Genomic DNA, 24,975 nt, shown 5'->3' on the forward strand with positions numbered 1-24,975 from the left:
CGCATCTAATTGCCAATCAAAGGAGGGGCCCTATCCATTAGTGCATGCATGCAATGCAAATGAGCATAGGCGTCATAGGGATAGGCGCATGCATGTCTTGAATCCACATGCATTGGCGCATGCATACACTACATCAGTGTATGCGCCAATGCATGTGGCGCATGCACTATGCATTTTTTTATTTTATATTTTATAGTTATAAATAATTAAAGTAAATACTTAATGAAAAATAATATTATAATATATAGTTAAAAATACATAGCAATTGACAAGAAAGTCAATGACCCGCCCGATTGAAATATCCCCTGTAGCGGTGTATTCGTCGCTATATGATCTATTGATTAAATCATAAGCAAAGTATACAAGTAAATAGAGTCGCCACCGCACTTTTATTTATCCAAAGGACTGGCTAAAAAGCGAACAAAAGCCTAAGAAGTTTTACACGTAGAAAACCAATGAAAAGATCAGAGATCGGGGTAAGGGGTAAATTACGCAATGGGAAGGTGTTAGGCACCCATCACGTCCTAGGTACTCCTAGGGAACCCTTTTCACACTTGTTGTATAAGAAAAATGTTTATTTGTTTTTGACATATTGTGCAAACATGAATGGGATGATGAGAAAAGAATGTACATGTTAATTATTTTTGTGTTCGAACGGATGAACCCGTTGCCTACGTACCTTCCATCAAAGGTAAGGATCAAAACGCCGTAGTTCGGCTAAAAGATTTCCAAAATTTAGTGAGTTCAATTTTAAACACAAGCACTAAGGCTCTTCATTACCAATGGGAGAAAACTCAACCTGAATTCAACAATCCACCATGCGAGGACAGCTTCGACGTACTAGAGGGGTTAGCCCTGTTTTCAGTACGGAAGTCTTACAATCGACTCACTAAGGATAAGGTAAGATTTACATCAACCACTATGGTAATTGAAACCTATGGCTAATGTATGAAAACATATTAACAATGGACAAAGCCAAAACAATTGAATGGGTGAAGTTAATTGATTACGAGTATGTACAAAGTATGGTCAAAGTGTGATTAAGATTTATTCAAAGAAGTATTAACAAAAGTGAAGTTTGAAAATCAAGGACTTAAGGTCCAGGTTTCTAATTTGAAAGAGGTGAGAATGTTTGCACAACATGTATATACAAGTTTGAAAAGTCAACAATGTGAAAAGGGGTTTTTTTGAAACAAAAAGGATATGGGTGATGGAGTGTAAAACTTCCTAGAGGTTCACCTCTTGAAATCATATAGAAGATGATTCAAGTGTGTCCTTTGGAATGAAGCAACAAAGCAAGTTAGCAAAATAAAAGACAAGGTGATACCGGATGCCACTCAATGGTCTTATACCAATCTCACAAACAAAAGCGGATATCGGATACCAATAAATGGGTTTACACCAATCTCCCAAAACAAAACAATGATATCGGATGCCATCAATGGTCTTATACCAATCTCACAAAGCAAAAAGCGGATATCGGATACCAATAAATGGGTTTACACCAACCTCCTAAAATAAAAACAAAACTTGGATGTCGGATGCCAATCTATCTGGACTTATACCAACCTCCAAAGTATGGTCATAGGAATACAAATGCCACATCACAGGGACTTACAATTGCATCCTCTCACACAACAAACAAACAAAGCAACGAAGATATGAGTGACCAATGAGGTCTTACACTCTATCCTTCCATATCATGGGAACAATGGCCAAAGCACATGGTCTTACAATTGTCCTCAATGGGTAAACTCAAACAAACCACAAGGATATGCAATAATGATCATACAAGAATTAACAATCAATAATGATGAATGCACAATGGCAAGTAAGCAATCATGTTCAAATGAATCAAATAATCAATCAAACAAGTTCAAGTAGCACACACTATAACCACACAATTGGGCTCAATCAAAGGGTTTGACTTAAAAAGTCCACTGGAATAGGTGAAATGGCGCTCTTAACCTTGACATTGAGAGCCAAGGTGAAGCAGATGAAAGGATATGAGGGGTGTGCCTCATCACTCTTATCCCTGGTCAGGGAGAGCATTGAATATAAGAAGGTGGGGGAGTTCAGAAAGATGGAACTCTCTCCCCAAAGTTAGACTCGATAGATCTTGGGTATTTACTCAACATGCATCAAACACAAGTAGTGTGAGCAATGTGAGTGACTCACAGAATAGTAGGAGATAGGCTACATATCTCTTTTGTCTACCAATTGCCTCATATGAGGTCTTCACCTGCTTAGGGACAAAAATAAACAATCACAAACATTGCCTCTTAAGGAGGACTTCAGACAGTTGCCTGGCTAAATAACAAGCCAGGTCTTCCAGACTACATGGAGACAAGAGAGTCTACCTCAATGCAAATGCTATACAAGCAAAGCAATGCAAGTTCTCAAAAGAACTGAGCAACTAAGGGTACCTGAAATCAATCAAATATAATCAGCATCCCAATCACAAAAATCAAAACAACAATATAAGAACCAACAACAATGTACAATCAAACAATGCAATGTACATAGCACAAAGCTCAAGTGAACCAAGCACCCTACAAAACAAAACAAGTTAGTTCACAATAATCAAATGAAACAATCAACTTGCATTAATTCCTTTAAAGCACTTTGCTTCTTAACCTGAAAAGTCAAAGTCAAACTCAAACATGAGTAACAAGACCACTAGGACAAGCCTAGGGTCAAAAGGAGGGAAAAAAGCTTAAAACAGCAAGTGAAACATGATCACAATCAAGGTATTTCAATTAAGAAGAGGGACCAATCGGTCTCATATCAAAACTATGCACTAATTTCATTTTATGCACAATCTAAGTCAAAGTAGTCAAGTATGAACCACATATGAGTCAACAGCATGATCACAACCAAACAAATATCAAAACAGCTCAATAAATTCCAAAAACATTCTATCCTAAACAGAACATATTCAATGAGCTACATATCAAATTTCATGCAATTTGGACTAGTGGAAGTAGGGAAATTAAATTCAACATGTCATGGCATGCAAAAATCAACCTAAAATAGGCCACAAAGTGTACATCAACCTCAATCAATTGTAAAACAGTGAGAACAAATGGGGAATGGATGGGACCAAAGCCAAAGTTAAGCTAAACATGTTAAGAAACACTCCATAAAATTTCACTTCCATATGATAAGAAATGAGCATTTCACAAGATATGGAAGTTTGCTACTCAAGCAAAACCCTAAAAATGCTAAACAGCAATCAAAAATCCCAATCAAATGGGAAATGGATCAATTAAATCCACAAAAAAATCATGGTGAAACTAGACATATACAAGGTATCTCATGCAAAAAATCAGAGCCATAGGCCTAGTGAAAGCATGGAAAACTAAATCATGAACACAACATAGCATAGTGTGACACCTATTGTCACACTCAAAAAGATTATATCATATCTACCAAACCAGGGATCCAAAAACTACAAACTATACATCAAAATTACCAGGAGAGGGTCAAGAACAAGCATGAAATTTCATTCATTTTAGAGCAAGCATGATTATTTTATGATCAATATGATGAAACATACATATATAGTACACATGTCAAAAATCATTAGACCAATCCAAAAAATCACCAGGCACAACTTGAGCTACTATGCCTAAAAAATTCTAGAGGAAATTCTGAATCCAACGAAAAAATTCCCACCTAATTTGGATTAAAATTGATTAAGTTATGATTTTTTGAAGTTTGATTAAATTATTGAAATAATTATTTAAGGTTTAAAATGATTTAATTAAGGCGAATGGCATAATCGTAATAATCCCAACGCCTGGCCAAAACGCGCAGCTTCATTAAAAGCGCTGGCGGCTTCCTATTGGACCAAACAGGTGGCAAACACGTTTTCGAATTGGTAATGCGCAGGAACGGATTAAACACCTAACATTTCCAGAAATTTCAATGTTCATCATCGTCCTTGATCTTCTTCCATTCCAGATTCGGTTATGAACAAATTGCAATGAAAATACACATGCTATATACCGTTGGAACCGGTGTTCGATGTAGATCATGAATATGCTAACGAAATCATCCAGAAGTTAACACACAAAAAGATTCGATCAGAAATAGTTTTTTCATGCAAACTTTAATCTCAAATATCTTGATGAATAATCAGTGGAAATACATGATTCAAACGCCGAATTACTCTACATTCAAGGCACTATTGAATCCATATAACAATTGCAAGAATCGAAGACATTGAAATCTTACCTCTTGATGAACCAACTGTGAAATCCGTGGTTGTTTTGCTCCAATTCTTGAAAACGGATGAAGTACAATGATTATGAAGGTGATTGGTGAAGAAATTTCAGCTCAAGAATGCATGGATCCGTAGATTTTTGCAGCTGCCATTGATGTTCAAGGCTTGGACAGTTGGAGTTTTCACGTGTTTCTTGCTTCAATTACCAAAAACAGAAATCATCCAAGACCTGCAGAGGAAGAATCAAGCATCAACTAGCACAAGCATTAGCAAATTCTTGAAGAATTGATGGAAAAAGTGAAGATGAAACTTGGAGAATTTTGAGAGAATTTGTGATTTTTTTTGGATTGGATCTGAAAAGTGATTATTCCCCCTTCAATTCTGTTACAATTAACCTTTTATACTTGCTCTTAATCCAAGCTTTAATCATGATTAGCACAAAATTGGATGATTAGTGAAAATGAGCTTGTAATGCACTTTGGCCTTTTTGCCCTTGGATAGTTTGGATCAATGTAACAGTGTTTTTTCACCTTGAGCAAGTCATAAATCATATTTGGAAGCTATTAGAATTGGTCCCATGTGAAAATTCCATGTAATTTGAAATTGGACCTTTTTACCCTCCACTTTTTAATTGGTACACTTGAAAAATGACCTTTTTATGTGAAGGCTTTTGGCAAAATGTGATGATGGATTTGGATAGTACACATCAAATATGGTTTGCTCAAAGAAGAACCATCCAATTTGGCCATTCCATGTGAAAGTTATGCCACTTTGAATTTAGGCATTTTTGGAAAATGATTTGATCATATCTTGCCAACCACACATGAGAAATGAGTGTTCTTGGACTTTTTGGAAAGGCAAGAACAAGATCTTAAACTTTCATGTTGGATAAATTTTGATTTGAAGCTTGGTTCATGATGTAATTTTGAGGAGCATAACTTTCCATTTTGGGCAGGTGAGAATTACAGGTCATTTCCATTTTGGGAAACTTTTTGTCTGACTTCAAATCCTTCAACCTTGATCTTTGAAATGCCTAATGGGGCTTGTATAGACATGAGTGAGACCTTTCCAACCATCTCACACCTCCAAATTCCTGATTAAATGCACAGTTGACCACAATTGACTTTGCTATGGTTTTGGTGGACTGGGCCATGTTCTGATGAATTCCAAGCCTTTTTCTCTTGAGATCTTGATACCAAATGATACCACAAGTCATATGAACTCTTGATGAATGATCATGGTGCCCAAATTCTTCAAGAATGGTCATTATCTATTGCTCAAGGACTTGCTTGACTGATTGACTGATGATTGCTTCAGCTGCAAGTAACATGGTTAGTTGACAATATTTTTGTACTTTTGGTTAGTAAACATATGAAAAGCAATGATATACAAATGTAATACATGCTTGGTGATCAAGGATCACACTCACAAGATACCCACCCACTAGGAGGGAACCTAGGGCATGCACTGATCCTTGAGGCTATGATATGATATGATATGAGCCATGAGGGATCTTAGGGCAAAAATTGGGGTCTTACATCCCCCTATTCCACATCCGTGTGTGTTAGCCTGTCTTCGAGGTCTCCCACGATTTCCCTGAGGTGTTTGGGGTCTTTGAGTGTTGACATTATGCAATGGTGGCTGATGTGAAGGTGCGTTGGAAGGTCCAACGGTATTTGATAGATTTGTCATCATTTCTCCCCAATAGCTTAGGGGTTATCGCTAACGACGCTTCCATAATTTAGTTAGGTGCCCATGTTGTCATAGTTGGGTCGTTGTAGTTGGGTAGATTGTGGATATATGGTTGCCCGAATTGAGATATTGAATAGTTTTGGAAACAAAGCAATGGTTCATATGGTGTACTAAAGTAAAAAATGGTTGGGTGTTATGGCGATAAGATGTTTGAGTGTTCATTGATGGGGGGGCTACGATGGTATGATGCTGAATCGTATGAATCATCTATGCTATAAACTATTGTGGTGGTTGCGTATGGTTGTTGGTGGTTAGGGCTTGATTCCTGGTTTTGAGTTTGGGTGTGTGACATGAATTGGTTGCGAGGTTGGGTGTTTGGTGGTTGGGTGTATATGGTAGGGTGATGGTGTGAGGTTGGTCGTTGGGTTTAGGTGGGTTAACATTGTTTTTGGGTAGGGATTATTGTTGGGCATTTGATGACGAAGCTCGTTGGCATGGATCAATCAAATACCTTGGCTCAAGTATAAATTATGGCGTTGTAACCGACCTAAACCATGCCATATAATGTTGAGTTGGTCTAGCACCATGTATGACTGGTTCATTTAATATGTGTTGTTGTTGATTCCTCAAATGATGATACATATCTTTTACGAAGTCTCTAGTCTAAATAATCCCATTGGCCATCGACTCTTTGTTGACGCCAATCTCCCAAACACGTCGGAGGTTCTGGAATTTTTTGATGCATGTCGAACTGCAGTTTTACACGGTCACTCTTTGTTGATGCTAATCGACTCTTTGTTGATGCCAATCTCCTAAACACGTCGGAGGTTCTGGAATTTGTTGATGCATGTCGAACTGCAGTTTTACACGGTCACTCTGGTGCATCTCCATAGTAGTGAACCATATAATTGGTGTTTTTGCTGTCCAAACTGCATCATCATCATGGTTAACCTGATGATCAAAACCCAAATACGACCTCCAGATAAATTATACAACAATATGACATGATTAGAGGATATGTAATTAGATAATTTTTTTAAAAAATAAAATGTAAAGTTGTGTAGTAGTATTACATCGTATGGTCCAATGTGGTCTAAAAGATTGCGATAGACTACTACAACATGTTTGGGACACCTGTTGTAGTTCATCCCTTTAACTGACCATCTAGATCGAAAAGATTGAAAATATATTAGTTATAGTTAGTTGTAGTATAAAGTCTAATAAATTAGAAGGTGAAATTTTAAACTTACTTTGTTGCATAGGGGAATGTGAATGGCTTCTCGTTGACCGGGGCGAGTGACAACAATCTTGACCAAATGTGAGTAAGCGCCATTGAAGAGGGCGCATGAGTTACTTTATGCATGTGATCACGTGCCATTGGACACATGCCTTATCTTATTAGGACAGAAGCATCTTTGCAAAGAATCATGCAGGCACATGCCTTGGCTTATTAAGGCAGAAGAATCTTGCAGGCGCCATTGGTAAGGGCGCTTGCCTTGTCTTGTCTCTGCATGGAATCCTGTAGATTCTTAAAAAAGTTGATACGTGATCAGTACACTTGCCTTATCTTTTACATGCGTCTCCTTCACCGTCTACCCTATTTAACTGCATAGTAATATCTGATCAATGAACTCACCATCAAACATTAAACTTACATTTTAAAAAAATGTCCTCATCACCATATTACATGATCAGTGCCCATACCAATGGTGAAATATTTGAGTGTCACTTATTCGATTTTTGTTTTCGCAACATAAAAGTAACTCGGTTTACAATAAATAGACGATCAAATTTTACACATTTGAAACATAAAATAGAAAATAAATTGCAGTGTAGTCAGGTTGGACAAACCATCTACAAAAATCTGGTGTTCTTTGCAGACAACCAAGTAAAGTTTTACCAGTTGAAGATTCGAGATGATGATGATGTTCACCATATGTTTCTGAGTCATGAAAAATCTGGGTACAATGATATATAGTTATATATATTAACACAACAAAATCAAGTGTCTCAGTTTGTTAATCCATCATAAGTGTTTTGTGAAACTGATGATGACGAACAAGCTGAAGTCGATGTTGTTGACGAGGAAGAAGAAGAAGTCGAGTTATTGATTGATGAAATGGTGAATGATGAAGAAGAAAAAGAGCCATTACCAGTTAGTCATGTATATTGTCCATCTCAACACATGACAAGCTTGAATTTGGGTGCAGATGAACCTTCGTCAGATATATTTTAGAATCCTTATATGCAAATTCAAGGATCATTCAAAGAAGGAGACAAATTTCACACAAAAGAAGATTGTGTCAGAGCCATTAAAAAGTATCATATGGAATTATCAGCTGATTATAGGGTTGATTGAACTAATGCAACGAGGTATAAGATTTTTTGTCGAAATGAGCTTTGCCTGTTCCGGTTGTCAGCATCTTACCAGAAGAGGAGTGATTCTTGGGAGATTGGTTCTATGGGTCCAGTTCACACATGCTTAATCACGAACCCAATGCAAGACCATCGCAAAATCAACTCTCAATTAATATGCGATGAAATTTTGTCTGTCATTAGAGACAATCCATCGTTAAAGGTGAGTACAATAATCTCGCATATTGTAGCACAATACAACTATACTCCATCATACAATAAGGCATGGATAACTATGACTAAGGCAGTTGAAAAAGTGTTTGTAAATTGGGAGAAGTCATACAAACAACTTCTAAAATACTTGGTGGTTCTTAAACGTTATGCTCCAGGGACTATTGTCAATTTGGAAACGTTGCCAGCGTATACCCCAGATGGGACTTGTGCTATTGGTAATGGAATATTCCACCGAATCTTATGGGCGTATTAACCACGCATCAAAGGTTTTTCTTTCTGTAAACCTATTATACAGATTGATGATAAATGGTTGTTCGGGAAATATAAAGGAACGTTACTGATGGCAGTGGCACAAGATGGCAACAATAACATTTTTCCAATCACATTTTCCCTAGTTGAAGGGGAGACTGTTGGGGGATGGAGTTTTTTCCTAAAAAATCTCTGATTGCACATTGCTCCTTAGCCTAACTTATGTTTGATCTCAGACCGACATCCTTCAATAGTGAGTGCCTACAAAACATTGATAATGGCTGACAGGATCCTCCGTCGATGCATGTCTACTGCATTAGACATATCGCTCAAAATTTCATGCGGGAGATCAAAGACAAAATGTTGCGGAAGAAGGTTGTCAACACAGAGTATGCATTAATAGAGCCTTCTTTCAAACACTACCGCGAAGACATCAGATTGTCAAACATAGATGTAGTAAGGTGGATCGACAATATTCCATTGGAGAAGTGGACTAGGGCATACGACAATGGTCAATGTTGGGTACACATGACAACAAATCTTGTGGAATCAATGAACTCTGTCTTCAAAGGCATTCGAAACCTGCCTATAAACGCTTTAGTGCAAACAATCTATTTCAAGCTAGGGGTGCTGTTTGAGACCAGACGCTCCAAATGGAGTTTAATGTTACAATCTGGGAAATTATTCAATGATTCTTCTATGAAATTCATTAAAGAGGAAGATGTCAAAGCTAACACACATGTGGTCACGGTGTTTGACCGTACTAAAGGTTGGTACAGTGTTGCTGGGTCCATGGTTCACAATGAAGGCACGTCGAGGGGACATTATCGAGTGGAACTAGATAGAGGTTGATGCAATTGCAGAAAGTTCCAAGCCTTTTGTATGCCCTGCTCCCATGTCATAGTGGCATGTTGAAAGGTTCGACGAGATTCATCCTACTTACTATCTGACGTTTACAAAGTCATAAGCCTTTGCAATGTTTACAAAATTAGCTTTTTAGTGGTAGCAAAAGAGGACTGTTGGCCTGCATATCAAGGGGACATTCTATGGCACAATGAAATAATGCGAAGAAAGAAAAAGGATCGCCCAAACAGCACCCATAGTCGAACCAAAATGGATACGACGAACAAAATGGTTAGATTATATAGTTTATATTGTCAGCCCGATCATAATCGTACTAACTGTCCCAATTTTGGAACAAGAACAACAAGATAATTTTAATTGTAACTCTTTTGCTTTATATTAAAAACAACATTCACTTCATATGATAACTTTGTGAGGAAATACCATCACAAACAAATACAATATATACAACACATAAAAAAAAACAAAACAAACTACAACAAATAAAATACCATCACTAACAAATATAACACATAAACAACATAACTATGCGATTACAACAACATAACTATGCAATTACAATCATCAGAATTTTTTTGTACATAGTATACATCATCCTGTGAACGTCTCTGTCAGTCTTAATATCCACCCATAAATGAACTTCTCAATTTTGGTTGAACGTGGACTCAAGCCATTGAATTCTTCTGATCCTTTCACCCTCTACAATTTCTCCATCTAACCAACGATTCAAGGTCCTATTAAGACGTTCAAACGTTTCTATATTCCAAAGTCGGATCTTTATTGGAGGCTGCATTACTGAAAAAGATTAAATCGATATTTCTCTTGTGAATATATGAATATTCATACATTTTAAAGAAAATAAAATTGAAGGAGATTGAAGGAAAATGGAAGGAAAATAGAAGGAGGGTAAGAAGTTGTGTGAAAATTTATGGGAGAAACATTGTGTATTTATAGATCAGTACACACATGCATGTGCCATTTCCTTAGGCACACACACATGGCTACATGCTGTTGTAGTGAGAATCAGAGACCAAGCTATTGGATTAACTTGATTCACAAAATATTGATATCACCACCGAACTCTTATTTTTCCAAGGGAAAGGGAAAAAATTCAAAATAAACCCAAAATAAACATGCATATCAAATAGTGAAGACTAGAAGCAAAACAAGTTGAGATTAAAGGTACAAGGGTTGGTTATGCAAAGGGGATGTATTAGCACCATAAACATCTGCAGTACTCTACGGGAACCTTTTGAATTTATCTATATCTAAAAGTTTGCATTTTTTGAATGGGGTAATAAAAGGGGTAAAAGTGTTTTGGAAAGTGTTACTTGACTAAAGGTAAGTCAGAGTTTGAGTTTGAGATGCTTCATGTGTACTAAAGCATTTTCAAGTGTAATTGAAAGATCCATTGACTAAAAGTAAGTCAAGGTTTGTGTTTGAAATGCTTCATGTGTACTAAGGCATTTTCAAGTGTAGTTGGAAGATCCATTGACTAAAAGCAAGTCAAGTTTTGAATGGGTGTTTTAGTTTGAAAAATGGGTAGGGTTAATGCATGAATGGACAAATAAAGTCAACAAAGAAACAAATAATATATGACAAAAAAGTCAATATAAGATCCTTTCCCTTGGATTGATGCATAAAGACACACAAATTGATAAGACATGAACAAGCTACTTGCACGTTTTTGAGGTATGATAAACATGAACAATGCATGGTAAAGGTTCACATAACATCACAAGAGATAGTACATGAACAAGTATGAGACACATATTCAATCATTATGGGAGTTTATGAAGGAAATACTTGAATTAGGTGATAAAAAATTACAAGATATGGATATAACATCACAAATTGGGATAGAATCACAAGACATGATTTAAACAAGTGTACATTATTCAACACAAGGGCATCAAACCACATAAGGTAGGTATCATAATCAAGATATACGGTTGCTAAGTCAAGTTGTGACAAAAGAAAGATATTCAAAACATGGATCATATGGACATGGTACGGATAAAGTAAAACCCTAAGTGGATCACTATGCCTTCAAGTCACACAAGAGGCAAGAACATGCTAGGGACAAGTTTAGGCCTAAACCCTAATCATGGCATGAACAAAGAACAAGCAAGTGGAAACCCTAATCACCTCTTAATCATTCATTCAAACATGTTTTCAAGGTGAATCAATTGAGACATGGTATGAAAAGAATCAAGTTTAGCATGCTAAGGACAACAATCATTATTTAAAAGAGTATGCTATAATCATACAAACTTTCAATATCAAGAACAAACAAGAGATGAACCAAAGGAATTGATTAGGAGCCTTAAAAACACTTGAAATCACATGTTTTCCATCCAATCAAAAGTGGTGAAATAAATAATATTTTTGGGATGTTTTGGTATCATCATAAAGTAGACATCCTCGTGAATATATGACAAAAAGAATGGGTCAAAAAGGCTAAGGGATCATGAAGTTATGGATTTTTGAAGTTTGTGAAGAAAAATGGACATTTAAACAAAATGAGAGAAGTAAACATTACATTGGCCAGGTTCGAACCCACGCTCTTGAGGTTATATGCGATGCTTGAAAAAAATAAAAGAAAACCAAAGGCGGCAAGGGGGATTCAAACTCCAGGCCTTTTGGTTACAAGTGACTTAAGACACGCACTTCAACCATATGGGTGGCAATACATCCATTCATTAAAACGAAAACATAAGTATATATTATACAACACGTCAATATTTTGAAATGTCAACGTCACATCAACATCTTCTTCAACCTCACACTATATTTCTTTTTTTTCTTCATTTTTTTCTTTCATCATTTTTTCCAGATTTTTTAACAAACATATCTCTCTCATTTCTCAACTATTTTTCATGAAATAAAGATCAAAATTGCTTAGAAAAATATAAAGAACACAATGGTACAATATGTTTTAGCTAATACTCAAAGATGAAGATGCACGAAGGCCAAAACCAGAACTGAAACTTTAGATTTCATGCAACTTAAATTCACATAAACAGCAAGATAAATGGTATGTGAGTTAATGATTAACCTTAACACAATAAATGCTACATGTTTGCTTCACAAATCACATGGAAATGATGCATGTATAATGGGTTTCGAAGTGCAAGAATATACTTATTGGATCAAGGTCCAATTCCTCTTTAATACCATTTCCAGCTACTGTTTGATGCTTCTCCTAATGCTTATGAACTCCCAGAATATGATTGGAACCCTTGGTTGACAGAATGCACGAGCAAAATGAGAGAATGGAGGTTAAAGTTGAAAAACTCTCAAGAATGGAGTTTCACTTGGAAAGCTTGGTGTGTGGATAGCTGAGGCTTTGTCCTCTATTTATAGGGATCCTTGAGGGTTCAAGAAGCCTCAAATATCATAAAATAATCATGGCTTGTACTTCATTGTTTGCTTGGTTGGTTCTTGCACAATTCACCAAGTGGGAAGCATGGCAAAAACAAGGAGTTCATAGAGTGTTTTTTGCTGTCCTTTCTGAAGCATAAGAGTTGACTTAAGGTTTGAAGTTAGTATGTATCAGATCAAATTCATTTGGGAGCTAAATGTTACTTGTTGGATTAAAGCTACTTTATGCACAAAATGGAATAGTTCATTGTATATTGGTTTAGTTACTTGGATAATAGCTCAAAAGTGGGTGAAATCTTCTGATTATGGGGGATTTGGAGGCAAAAAGTACATGTACTTATGGTTTTGTTTGGATTTGTAATGTACTTTGGCTTGAAATTCGACCTATGGACCATTCCACGAGGCTGTCTTCCCAAATTCGATTCTCTTAGCTCAAACATGGGAAATTATTGCTCTTGGACATCTTGGAAAGATGGAGTCATGATCTACAACTTTCATGTTGATCACTTTTCTTGAATCAACTTGGATCTTGGTGAAAAATTGATATAAAATTGGTCACTTGACTAGGTCAGCATGCTGGAAATTTCATTAAGTGTTTTATTACTTGAAGAGTAAACGAATCCTCCACTTCATGGCCTCATATATTCTCATTCATGCATTTTTTTTGGGTTTCATCACCTAGGACAAAGTTGAAGTATGAAGCAAACCCTTCAATTTGACCATTCGAGCAAAGAAAATGGTGGCTTGGATCACAAGTTATGACCTTGGAAAGTTGGGTACTTGGACATGATTTTTAGGGACTTGGCAAAATTTCCAAATTCTCCATCTTTTCCCCTTTTGCAAGTAACCTTGTTTCTCTTGATTAAACTTGATCAAATGACTTCATTGATCATATTTTCATGATTCTTAACTTGAAAAGTCCATAGTTGACCAAAAATTTTAAAAGTACAACTTTGACTTTAAGCATTTGTTGACTTTTCATCAATTGAGTTCAAAACTTTTATCTGTTCATGAGCCTAACTTCCAGAGCTATTTGAATTATATGAGTGAGTTATGAGGACACATTTGAGGACCTTGGATCATGCCTCAAGCCATAGGATCATGCTTTGGTCAAAGAGTCATCATTAAACTGACTCTGGCCAAAAATGTTAATTTGGAGTACCAGATGAATTATGGCTTGATGAACTTGAATTGAGATGAGTACAAACTTTGATTGTTGATGGAGGGAGACTCTTGATCACCTTGAGATGTTTATGATCATACTAAGCCTTGATTGATCCATTCCCTGAGCTTCTTGATGCCAAAACCCTATCTTGCAAACAAAGCAAAACAAGACATACATTTTTTGTATTTTTGTGGGGTTAGCAAAGCATAAGGGTATACCCAAAAATATTTGATGACCTTGATGTTATGCAAATGATACAAATGATAAGAGATATTTGGGGTGAAAATTATGGTATTACACATGCATGCGCTAATGCATGTGACGCACGCCATATGCCTACATGTATGCGCCAATGCATGTGGCGCCTTCACATGCATGACACGATGCATGCGCCAATGGCAAGGGCGCCTCATTTGATTGGATAATAGATGCGGTAGTTCAACCGACACATAAGTAATGAAAGATAGTTATTTCTGTAATTAATTTAAAAAATAGGTTACTTTAGAATTTAAATTGAAAAAAGTGGTTATTTTAAAAAAAATCTGATTTTTTCTGTATCTCTCGCTCATAAACTGATTATCTCCATTTAAATAAGTGAGACAAATAAATTATTCATATGTAAAAATTATATTATTCAGACGGAATAAAAAAAAAATTCAAAATTTTATGAAGTTTGAAAAAAAATTCAAAATTTTATGAAGTTTGAAAAAAAATATAGGTGTAATGGATAACTCTATTCTTTATTTTTTATTTCGAGTTAAACTAAATAATTTCTAACATTTGAAGATTTTTTTTATGAGTGTAATAGACATCGCTGACAATATAAAATAATTGTATTTTCCTTTTTTTTTACTAAAAACTTCCGCTCAATTACTATGAATCATGGTCTAATAAAGCGGTTCACCTTAAACTACCGCTCCTTAGCATTGTGTTGGTGCCACTGTCCTTATTCCTGAACCACTTTATCTCATTCATTCTCCCAACACTTCGAAGCCATGGCTATTTTGTTGTCTACAATTCTACTTCCTTCCACTAACCTCACTTCCAAACTACCCATCTTCAACAACACTCCCCATTATCATGCTCTCCGCCATTTCTCAGGTAACTACTTTCCCTAATCCTCCTCAATCTTTTTCTATTTTTCTTCTTTTTTTCTTACACCCTTTTATGTTTTTACATGATTCCATTATAGATACTACTAAATCCTTTCACAAAGGTTCCTCCTTTATTACTTTTGCGGTGACCGGTAATCATGCTATTAGAAAAACCACTCATAGAAGAGACAGTAGAAACCCGCTTCTGAGTGAAGGGAGAGATGAAGATGAAGCTCTTGGACCCATTTGTCCTGGTTGTGGAATTTTTATGCAAGATAAAGATCAAAATCTTCCTGGTTATTACCAACAAAGAGAGGTTAAAGATGAAGTTTTTACAGAAGAGGATTATGGGGTTGATGAGGATGATGAAGAAGATGAAGATGAAGAAAATGATGATGTTGAAGAAGCTAAAGGGTCAATTGATGAGTTTGATTTGGATTCTGATGAGTTAGAAGCTATGTTACTTGGTGAAAAAAAGGATGATAAGGTTGATTTGAATGGGTTTACACTTGCAGGGGTTGGGTATGGTAATGTTACCCAAGAGATTTTGGAGAGGGCGAAGAAGAAGAAGGTTTCGAAGGCTGAGAAGAAGAGAATGGCGAGGGAAGCTGAGAAATTGAAAGAAGAGGTTACTGTTTGTGCTAGGTGTCATTCCTTGAGAAACTATGGGCGGGTGAAGAATGACACAGCTGAGAATTTGATACCTGATTTTGATTTTGATAGGTTGATTTCTACTAGGTTAATGAATCCTTCTGGTAGTGGTAGTGCTACTGTTGTTGTCATGGTTGTGGATTGTGTTGATTTTGACGGTTCGTTCCCGAGAACAGCTGTGAAGTCGTTGTTTAAGGCGTTGGAGGGAATGAAGGAGAATTCGAAGAAGGGTAAGAAACTTCCGAAGCTTGTTCTTGTGGCTACAAAGGTTGATCTCCTTCCGTCTCAGGTTTCTCCTACGAGGTTGGATAGATGGGTTCGACATCGTGCAAGTGCGGGAGGAGCGCCTAAGTTAAGCGCGGTTTATTTGGTCAGTTCTCGGAAGGATTTAGGTGTGAGGAATGTGTTGTCTTTTGTAAAGACTTTGGCTGGTCCTCGCGGGAATGTTTGGGTGATTGGGGCTCAAAATGCTGGGAAGTCTACTCTAATCAACGCGCTTGCGAAGAAAGAAGGAGCTAAAGTTACAAAGCTCACGGAAGCTCCGGTTCCTGGGACAACACTTGGGATTTTGAGGATTGGAGGGATTTTGTCGGCCAAGGCTAAGATGTTTGATACTCCGGGGCTATTGCATCCGTATTTATTGTCAATGAGATTGAATCGGGAGGAACAAAAGATGCTTGAGATACGGAAGGAACTTCGACCACGGTCCTATAGAATTAAGGCAAGTTATTTTTTGCTACTGTCATTCTCTTGCATAGATTATACATTTATATGTTTCTTTATGTGCATCAGTTAATAGCTAACAGAAACGAGAATAGTTCTTATTTAAATGTTTTATTTTCGTTTACTTTTTAACAATTCGAGCAATTATGGTTTTTGGAGATTAGGAACCATGGATATTTGTATTAAATTGAAAAGATATGAGATTGTTAGGTTTTTATGTGTCTTAGTATGTCAATCAGTGTTATCAAATATCGGCTGCTGCTATTGTTTGTCAAATAGTGGTGCTACAGCATTGTAGTTAGCGGAATTTGAAGATACCAATATTTTTCCATGATTGACAACACTGATATATATTTAAAAAAGAAGATGCTATTTGAATCATATATGCTGCTTTTAATTTGCAGGCAGGACAAGCTATACATGTTGGTGGGTTGGCAAGACTTGACCTCATTGAAGCCACTGTCAAAACACTATATGTCACAGTTTGGGCATCACCAAACGTTTCTTTACACATGGGCAAAACTGAAAATGCTAATGAGATTTGGAATAATCACGTTGGCATCAGGCTGCAGGTAAGCCTTCTCCAATTCTCATGTAAAACGTAACGCTCTTCCATCAATATCAAATTATCAACAATGTTATGCAGTTATACTTTGTTTTACCGAGAATGTCTAATACTGCATTTTTCCATATCTTGACCATCTTCTATCAATCCATTTGATTGATATGCTCGTACTGAATTCCATTTAGAAGAACTATAGTATTAATTATAATCTACATTAGGTAATTATGATGGGCCATATATTCAATTAAGTTTCTAGAGAAACATATGTTCCCTAAACAAATATAAAGATTATTAAATATTTACTCATTTCGTTTAATATTTTTCCCGATCCCTTTATGATACTGCATATCTCACTCAATGTGTGATGTAATGAAAGATTTTGCAGTGTCTCTGAACGATATACTTCGGCACATAATCATATTTGAATAATCCAACGAGTATGTTTTTTTATTTTCGCAAGACGGGTTGAGAGTAGGGGCAACATACTTCTATATATTTGAGTTTTGCGCACCATGTAGAATTGTTTCTAGGCAATGTGGCCACGGAGATATGCTGATAAGATCTTTGCTTTGCGAGCACTCTAAGAATAGCAGCTTATTTGCATCTTTGTTGTTGATTTTTGTTTCCATTCACACATTGTGTATATTGGTTATTGATGTTAATTTTTTATTCAAAAAATCTACATACTTTGTTAGGGTTTAGAAAGTTTTCAAAATGCTTCATGTCCCTTGTGCTGTATTCTTCAGTTTTTGGATTTAGTTTATTATATCTTGTTGGGTTTCAAGTGTGAAAGTGCTAAAGTTCCACGTCGACTAGGAATGGAGGAAATGTTGGGTTTATAAGAGAGGTGACCCATATCCTCACAGCCTTAAGGTTTTGGGTGGATATGTGGTGCCAAAGTCTCTTGGAATCATGGACGTTTAGCCCATTGACACTTCCGGCACTCCCCCGGAATCCCCAATGTAAATTATGATTGGGATTATGATAGAGACTTAGGTGAGGAAGTGGGCTTTGACTTTGGAACCAAGCCTAAGGTGTGGAGAGTATATACAAGGAAGGGGGATAAGGGAGTAAAAGAATGATGAACGTGGCTATATGGGGCATGAAGTGCATGGGATAGTAACTACTCTGTTCTATAATGAGTGATTCAGTTGATCATTTCATACAAATTAAGAAAAATGAATAAATGAAAGAGATAATGATATTTTTACTAAAGTACCCTTATCATGTATCGGGAATGATGAAACTAATATTAATTAGAGGGTAAAATTGAAAAAATGGTATTAAAAATTGAAATGAGTAATTTATTTCGAGACACTCTTTTATTCCAAATGGGTCACTTATTGTGAGACGGAGAGGGTATATAATATCGAGAAAGGAGAAAGAATAAGGAGCTGAGAATTCTGTTAGGAGTGGGGTCACCATCTTGGTGATAGTGGGAGGCTTGTGTGCCTTTGGGATTGATAGTTTTCACTATCAATTTGTTATTTGATTACATTCTTCATTTTCTTGTCATCTGTAACTGTTTCCCAGTTCAATACAATTACAGTTTTCATATCTCTATTTCACTATTACTTGCTATTTCATTCTATAACCCATCAATTGGTCCGACCTGCCGGATATAAACCCCACCAGCATCAATGACTGTAGATGCCAAGGAAACCTAAGATGGGAGACAAAGTTGGCGCTTTGGAGGTGCAAATGGGTGACATGAAGTCGACAATGAAGGCGTTTGCTCAACAGATGCAGCAATAGAGCTTGGTTCTAACTGAGCTCAGCAAACAAATCGGTCGGAAAACATTGGAGACGACGATGGAAAGCGAGAGATCAGTGGGGGATCATGCGAACGGTGAATCGCGTCTTTCCGGTAAGAAGGTGAAGCTTCCGGTGTTTGAGGGAGACGACCCTGTCACATGGATCACGCATGCTGAGATTTATTTTGACGTTCAAAATACATCTGATGAGATGCGTGTGAAGCTATCTCGTTTAAGCATGGAGGGTTCCGCTATACATTGGTTCAATCTGTTGCTTGAAACGAAAGATAATCTGTCTTGGGAGAAGTTGAAGAAGTCTCTGATTGCTGGATATGGAGGACAGAGACTGGAGAGTACTTTTGAGGAGTTGTCTACGTTGAGGCAAACAGGGAACGTCGAAGCTTTAGAACTCTTATTGTCGCAAGTAGGTTGCCTTCCTGAGGATCAGTACTTGGGGTACTTTATGAGTGGACTGAAGCAACAGATTCGAAGGAGGGTGAGGACTGAATCTGCAAAATCGGATACAGATGATGCAAATATCGAAGGACATAGAAAAGGAGTTGAAGGAAGAAGACGATGATGGCAAATGACACCATGGAAAGAAGGTTGTGGGCCGTAGTGACTGGAGTGGGCCTGTATCCAAAAACTGAAGCGGGTTTAATCCGGCTCAGAAAGATGCCAATAGATCCACTAATCCGGGTTGGACTATCCTGACTTGTAAAATGGGTTCTGCGGGTTCCAATTCAATTCCCATGCCATCCCCGAGTTCAACGGGAACGAAAGGGAACAACGACCGTCGTCCTGGGTTATCAGAGAAGTGGAAGGGGGTTTCGCAATCTCCACAATGAGGAGATGTAGGAGAGAAGAGCTAAGGAAATAATGTTTCAAATGTGGAGGGAAGTATCACCCAACGCTTCACAAGTGCCCTGAGCGTTCTATGCGTGTGTTGATTCTGGGTGAAGGAGAAATGTTGAACGAAGACGGGGTGATTGTAACAATGGAAGCAGAAGAATCTGAGGAGGAAGAAGATGTGGAGGCTGAATGCAAATTGATTGGGGTTCTGGGGAGTGCGGGAGAGCATCATACGATGAAAACTGAAGGGAGATTGGCCAATTTGAGTGTGATGGTTTTGATTGACAGCGGTGCCAGTCATAGTTTCATTTCTCCAAAGCTCACCACTGCTCTTGAACTCGAGATAACTCCTATGACAGATAAAAACATCAAATTAGGTGATGGTCATCGAGTTGTGTTTGAAGGGTGCAGTTGCTGGGTCAAGGAGGACTGCCAATGAAACAGAGTTTCCTAAAGACACGAGGTAGTAGGGGAGAATTGGTGGTGGCCTCAACATGAAAAAGATAAAGAAGGAATGGTGGAGCAACAAGGAAGGGTTAATGATATTCTGGAGTTATTTCCAGATGTGTTCAAGGAACACATTTCCTTACCACCAGAAAGGAAACAAGTCCATCTGATCAATCTAATTACCATCAGATTAGTTTAGAAGTGCAGGAGCTTATAGGTATATATAATCGTATAGGTAAGTACAAGTGCTTTTTCAGTTTTTAATAGGTTATTAAAGAGAATATGTAATTAAAGGTGCTTTTTCAGTTTTAAAAGGTTATTAAAGAGAATATGTAATTAAAGGTGAGTGAACGGTCATTAAAGAGAAAAATTTCTGATATTCATGTCCTTAAAAAAATAAACGGAGCCGTATCCGTGGCGTATCGGTGCATATTGAATACGACAGCCGAGATTTTGACGTATCTGTGGTTCGTTGATGGAGAGTGTAGGCTGACTTGGTTTTAAGGCATATATATGTATTGCTTAGCAAGTTTGTGCAATTCAGACTGCAATCACTATAAGCATTTCATAATAAAAGATGACAGCAATCACTTTGATCAATCATTTGTGTCTTCTGTGCATTTATTCATCTATTTACTTTAGATCCAAGTTTTCTACTCTAATGCTATCTGTGTTTTCTTTAATTTATTTATTTTTTCATATTGTTCTTATTTCAGCCTCCCATTGGTAATGAGCGCGGAGCTGAACTAGGTACATGGAAAGAAAGAGAAATAAAAGTATCTGGATCCAGTTGGGATGTGAACTGCATTGACATAGCAATATCCGGCTTAGGTTGGTTCTCTGTAGGTATCCAAGGTGAAGCAACCATGAAGTTATGGACCTACGATGGAATTGAAATAACTTTAAGAGAACCATTGGTACTTGACCGGGCCCTGTCCCCTGAAAAACCAGGTTTTTGGTTACCAAAAGCTCTATCCGAAGCTATTGGCAACCAAACTAAACTTGAAGCTCAAAGAAGGAAAAAACTTGAAGACGAAGATGAGGCAAGGACAGAGATATTTGCATGAAAATGAATTGAATTGGTTGTTTTCCTATAGCTTTCATTGAGAAGGATGGTAGAAGCTGTAACTGAACTGTGACTTGTTGTAGAGGCAATAAATTGTCTGCAATTGGAGGGTTTTGTGTCCATTTTTTTCCACCAAGTTGGTATGAATGTGATTGACCCCACCAACGTATTCAAAGAGAATAGAGAATGAATACAGTCATTGCTGTTTCGATGTCACAGTCTGTGATTGTATGTAGTTTTAAGATGAGTTGTAAGACTAGTTTTGTCTTTCATGTACAGTTATAGTGGTAAAGTAACGCCTAGACTTTAGGATGCAGTGTATTTTACTCACTCTAGTTCGTTTTAATCTTAGGCTTTTTATGAATTTTTTTTGAGGTCCCATTTTGCACCTGCAGTCTCTCACTTAGAAAAGCTTTCACTTATATTACTCATGATCTTTAAACTTTTGTACTCTGTTCAAGTTTTCATTTTTAAAAACCATAAAAATGTATATGTATTTCTAAGTTCAAGATTCATCTGTTCCGCTTAGTTTTTATTTTCTCTTCGTTACTAGATCGGCATCTGTTCCGCTTAGTTTTTCTAGGCATAGCTGGTATCGTGCAGTCAAACGAAATTTGAAACAAAGAATGCCTCCATTTTGAAGATAGGTAAAAAAACATATATGAATGAACAAATCCCGACTTCTCTTTTGATTTTTTTTCTTCTCATTTTGTCATATTACTTATAGCAGCAGTTGCAACAATACTAGAAATATTTTTTTACATTTTTTCTCTCTATTTACCATAGATTTGGGTAACTAAGAAGGAACATCGAAACCTTGCCTATACAAAAGTTAAAGAAAGTTAAAACTGACATGGTACATTTATCTAAATGACCGAAAGCATTGCAATCAGCCTCTTTGGTAGAAGATATGTTGGAAGTTCCATCTTCGCCTCATCCAGTAAATTTCTTCAATCCGGACTCTGCAAACGCTTCATCTTGAGCTTCAGAAGACTTGATAAACTCTTCAAGCTGAGCTTCAATAGAAAGATCATCATCATCATTCACGTCAAGATCAAATGCATCAGGAAGCAAATCAACCACATCATTGCCATCAAATTCATCGTCGTAGAAGCCTTCATCATCATGCTGCTGGTTAAGCCAGTAGTCATGGTACCATGTCAGTGTCGTCACCAGCTGCCACCATTCCGGAGAAAAATCCTCCACTTGACGAAAAGCAGCCGGAATGTAAAGAGGCGCATTCGGGTTTAGGGTTGATCTTCCTCCAGAAACTAATGCCATCTTTGATCACCTTCACTCTTATCACTCGTTCCTTTCTCTACACCACAAAATCAACAATGTTAATAAAAAATTAAGAACCCTAACGATTCAACCAAACACTAAACAACGCCAAATTTCAATCATAAGCATCGAGTATGAACAAATTGCTACATAAAATTAATATCAAGAGGTATCATCATGATTCATTTTCGATTAATTTCATAAATATATGAAATTATAGACAAGAAATGAATCTTGACGATTCACCGATTATAAACGAAAATTGTGAATAAAATTAGATCACAAAAAAGCTAGATCTGAGATAAAAATCCAAATTCATCTCTCTTTTGACTTGTTAGAGTAAAAATCGGTTAAATTCCTAAGCAATTTAATATTCACAAACAAAAATCGCAAATCTTAAAATTCAAACATGAAAAGTTGAATTCAAATAATCGATTAAGCGAATTAAGCAATTAATTCACCAAATCACAAATTCAATTTTGACGCAATTACAAGAACAGAAACAAAACGAATTTACGAAAGACCGAAGAAAAAGGAATGACTCACCTGAGAAATTTTCGTTACCGAGAGAGTTACGCGTTGAAGGAAATTGCGAGCGTGAATTTATAGAAAGGGGAAAGAAAACTCCGAACCTAATTCGGTTCGGGAATGAAATGGGACCCACCGTTAGGTTAGGTGAAAGCACCGTCCAGTGTGTGCGTCTTGGCTCGGACGCAACGTGGTGGTGGCTTCTCTCTAAAGTCAAAATCAATTGTGCGCGTTTTCTTATTTATTTGTTGACCATTTTCAAATCTTTAATATTCATAATTTTCTCGTTTGCATTTCTTGTTCTATGGTTATTAATTGCTTCCAAGTTAATTAAAGGTAGTTTCCAAAATTTTAGCATGTTATTTACTAAACTGGTTTATCATTGAATGCTTTATAAGCATTAGCTAAATTAAACACGAGGTGGGAGTGATTAATCATTGTGCCATCCATAAATTAGTGAAAGACTAGAATCATTGTTATTAACCTTATTTTAGTACTTGAATTATGACTTATTAATTTTTTAAAGTTAATTATGATTTTTTTTTAAAATTTTAAAAAAATAATAATTGAATAAGCCAAGGTTTAGAATATTGGTTAAAAAAAAGAGAATTAGTTGTGTCAATTAAAACACACATGCATGCATGTCTGTTTTGGATCCCACACAATGTGATGCATGTTCTATGTTTTGCATGCATTATTATTGAACATGGGTTGTGGTGTGAGTGAACTAGTTTGGTATGAAAAGAGGATGAATAAAATGTACGGAAGAGATATAGATATTTAGTAACACTGAAGGAGAAATGTATGAATGAGTAACACTAATCTCATTGAATGTGAAAGAATGATTTGTAACTGAAATCCTAGAAATGCGGGTGATATAACTAACTCAAGTGAGCTAGCAAACTTATTTTCTATTCTTTTCAATATTGTATATTAAACCCTCACAGGCTGTAATATTATAGGTGTCTATCATTTTAAGCTTGGAAATTAAATGATAAAAGGAGGTAAGGTGTGCAATTTTTTGGTGAAAATGTCCGGAGTTTGGTCATGTGAAGGAATAGGAAGGAGCTTCATCAAATTAGTTAATCTTTTTTTTTACGAATTGAAATGACAATCAATCTTTAAATATTTTATCCACTCATGAATAACGAGATTACCAACCATGTATAATACATTTTGATTATCACAATAAATTACATATTACTTGTAGAAGGAAATGTAAAAGTCCTTTAACAAGTAACATAACTATTGTACTTCACATGTACTTGAAGTAATGACTCTATATTCTGCATATGAAAATGAATGTGCCATTACTTGTTTTTTGCACTTTAAAATGAGTAGATAATTTATCAAATAAAAGCTAAAACTAGAAAGTAAACGACTTGTGTCAGTCCATTTCCGCAAATGTGCATTAGAAAAACTAAGTATTTATTAGCCTTTCAAAGAGTGTCTTTTAGATAACAAAGAACTCAAACGATAACCCTATGATAATTGACAAGTGGTTTGGATAAGAATTGACTAAATTAATGTTCGGATGAGATGTATAACATAATGGTTGTGAGATGAATCAAGTGACATATCAAACATCTATATTGAGTAACATCAAAATAATCATCATTACCACCTTGCGAAAGTCAAATATAGGGGTCAAAATGTGCGTCTGAAGGCTTCCAACTAATGAGGCATACACACACGAGTGCGTATATCCAAACAATATTGTATTTGAACAATGCAACTCCTTTAAGTGAATGTGCAAATTCTAGTTTAAGGAAGTACTTTAGAACACCAAAATATTTAATGGCCAAATGTTGATGTAAAATGGACTTGATGGAAGTAATCACAA

The 24,975-nt window shown here is 36.5% G+C and overlaps 2 protein-coding genes across 2 annotated transcripts; one reads left to right on the top strand and one right to left on the bottom strand.

Moving 5' to 3' along the window:
* The first annotated feature begins 15,047 nt into the window (after window positions 1-15,047).
* On the top strand, window positions 15,048-21,711 carry LOC127126387 (GTP-binding protein BRASSINAZOLE INSENSITIVE PALE GREEN 2, chloroplastic). The gene is made up of 4 exons (XM_051055308.1): window positions 15,048-15,272; window positions 15,364-16,641; window positions 17,048-17,211; window positions 20,974-21,711. Exons 1-4 carry the CDS (start codon window positions 15,167-15,169, stop codon window positions 21,322-21,324), a joined length of 1,899 nt encoding a protein of 632 aa, XP_050911265.1. The 5' UTR covers window positions 15,048-15,166; the 3' UTR covers window positions 21,325-21,711.
* Window positions 21,712-21,985: 274 nt separating this feature from the next.
* On the bottom strand, window positions 21,986-23,406 carry LOC127126388 (protein EARLY RESPONSIVE TO DEHYDRATION 15). Its single transcript, XM_051055309.1, has 2 exons — window positions 23,151-23,406; window positions 21,986-22,641 (listed from the first exon to the last, which is right to left on the bottom strand). Exon 2 carries the CDS (start codon window positions 22,602-22,604, stop codon window positions 22,257-22,259), a length of 348 nt encoding a protein of 115 aa, XP_050911266.1. The 5' UTR covers window positions 22,605-22,641; window positions 23,151-23,406; the 3' UTR covers window positions 21,986-22,256.
* Window positions 23,407-24,975: the final 1,569 nt, after the last annotated feature.

This window comes from Lathyrus oleraceus, chromosome 3 (assembly GCF_024323335.1).
Source record: "Lathyrus oleraceus cultivar Zhongwan6 chromosome 3, CAAS_Psat_ZW6_1.0, whole genome shotgun sequence".
In the NCBI taxonomy this organism is placed as follows: Eukaryota; Viridiplantae; Streptophyta; class Magnoliopsida; order Fabales; family Fabaceae; genus Lathyrus; species Lathyrus oleraceus.

What these genes read in the sequence shown, in the direction of transcription:
- LOC127126387 (XM_051055308.1), top strand. Translation starts at nt 15,167, where the DNA reads ATGGCTATTTTGTTGTCTACAATTCTACTTCCTTCCACTAACCTCACT. An exon ending in TGCTCTCCGCCATTTCTCAG is followed by an intron (nt 15,273 to 15,363) that starts GTAACTACTTTC and finishes ATTCCATTATAG; the next exon opens with ATACTACTAAATCCTTTCAC. An exon ending in ACGTTGGCATCAGGCTGCAG is followed by an intron (nt 17,212 to 20,973) that starts GTAAGCCTTCTC and finishes TTCTTATTTCAG; the next exon opens with CCTCCCATTGGTAATGAGCG.
- LOC127126388 (XM_051055309.1), bottom strand. Translation starts at nt 22,604, where the DNA reads ATGGCATTAGTTTCTGGAGGAAGATCAACCCTAAACCCGAATGCGCCT.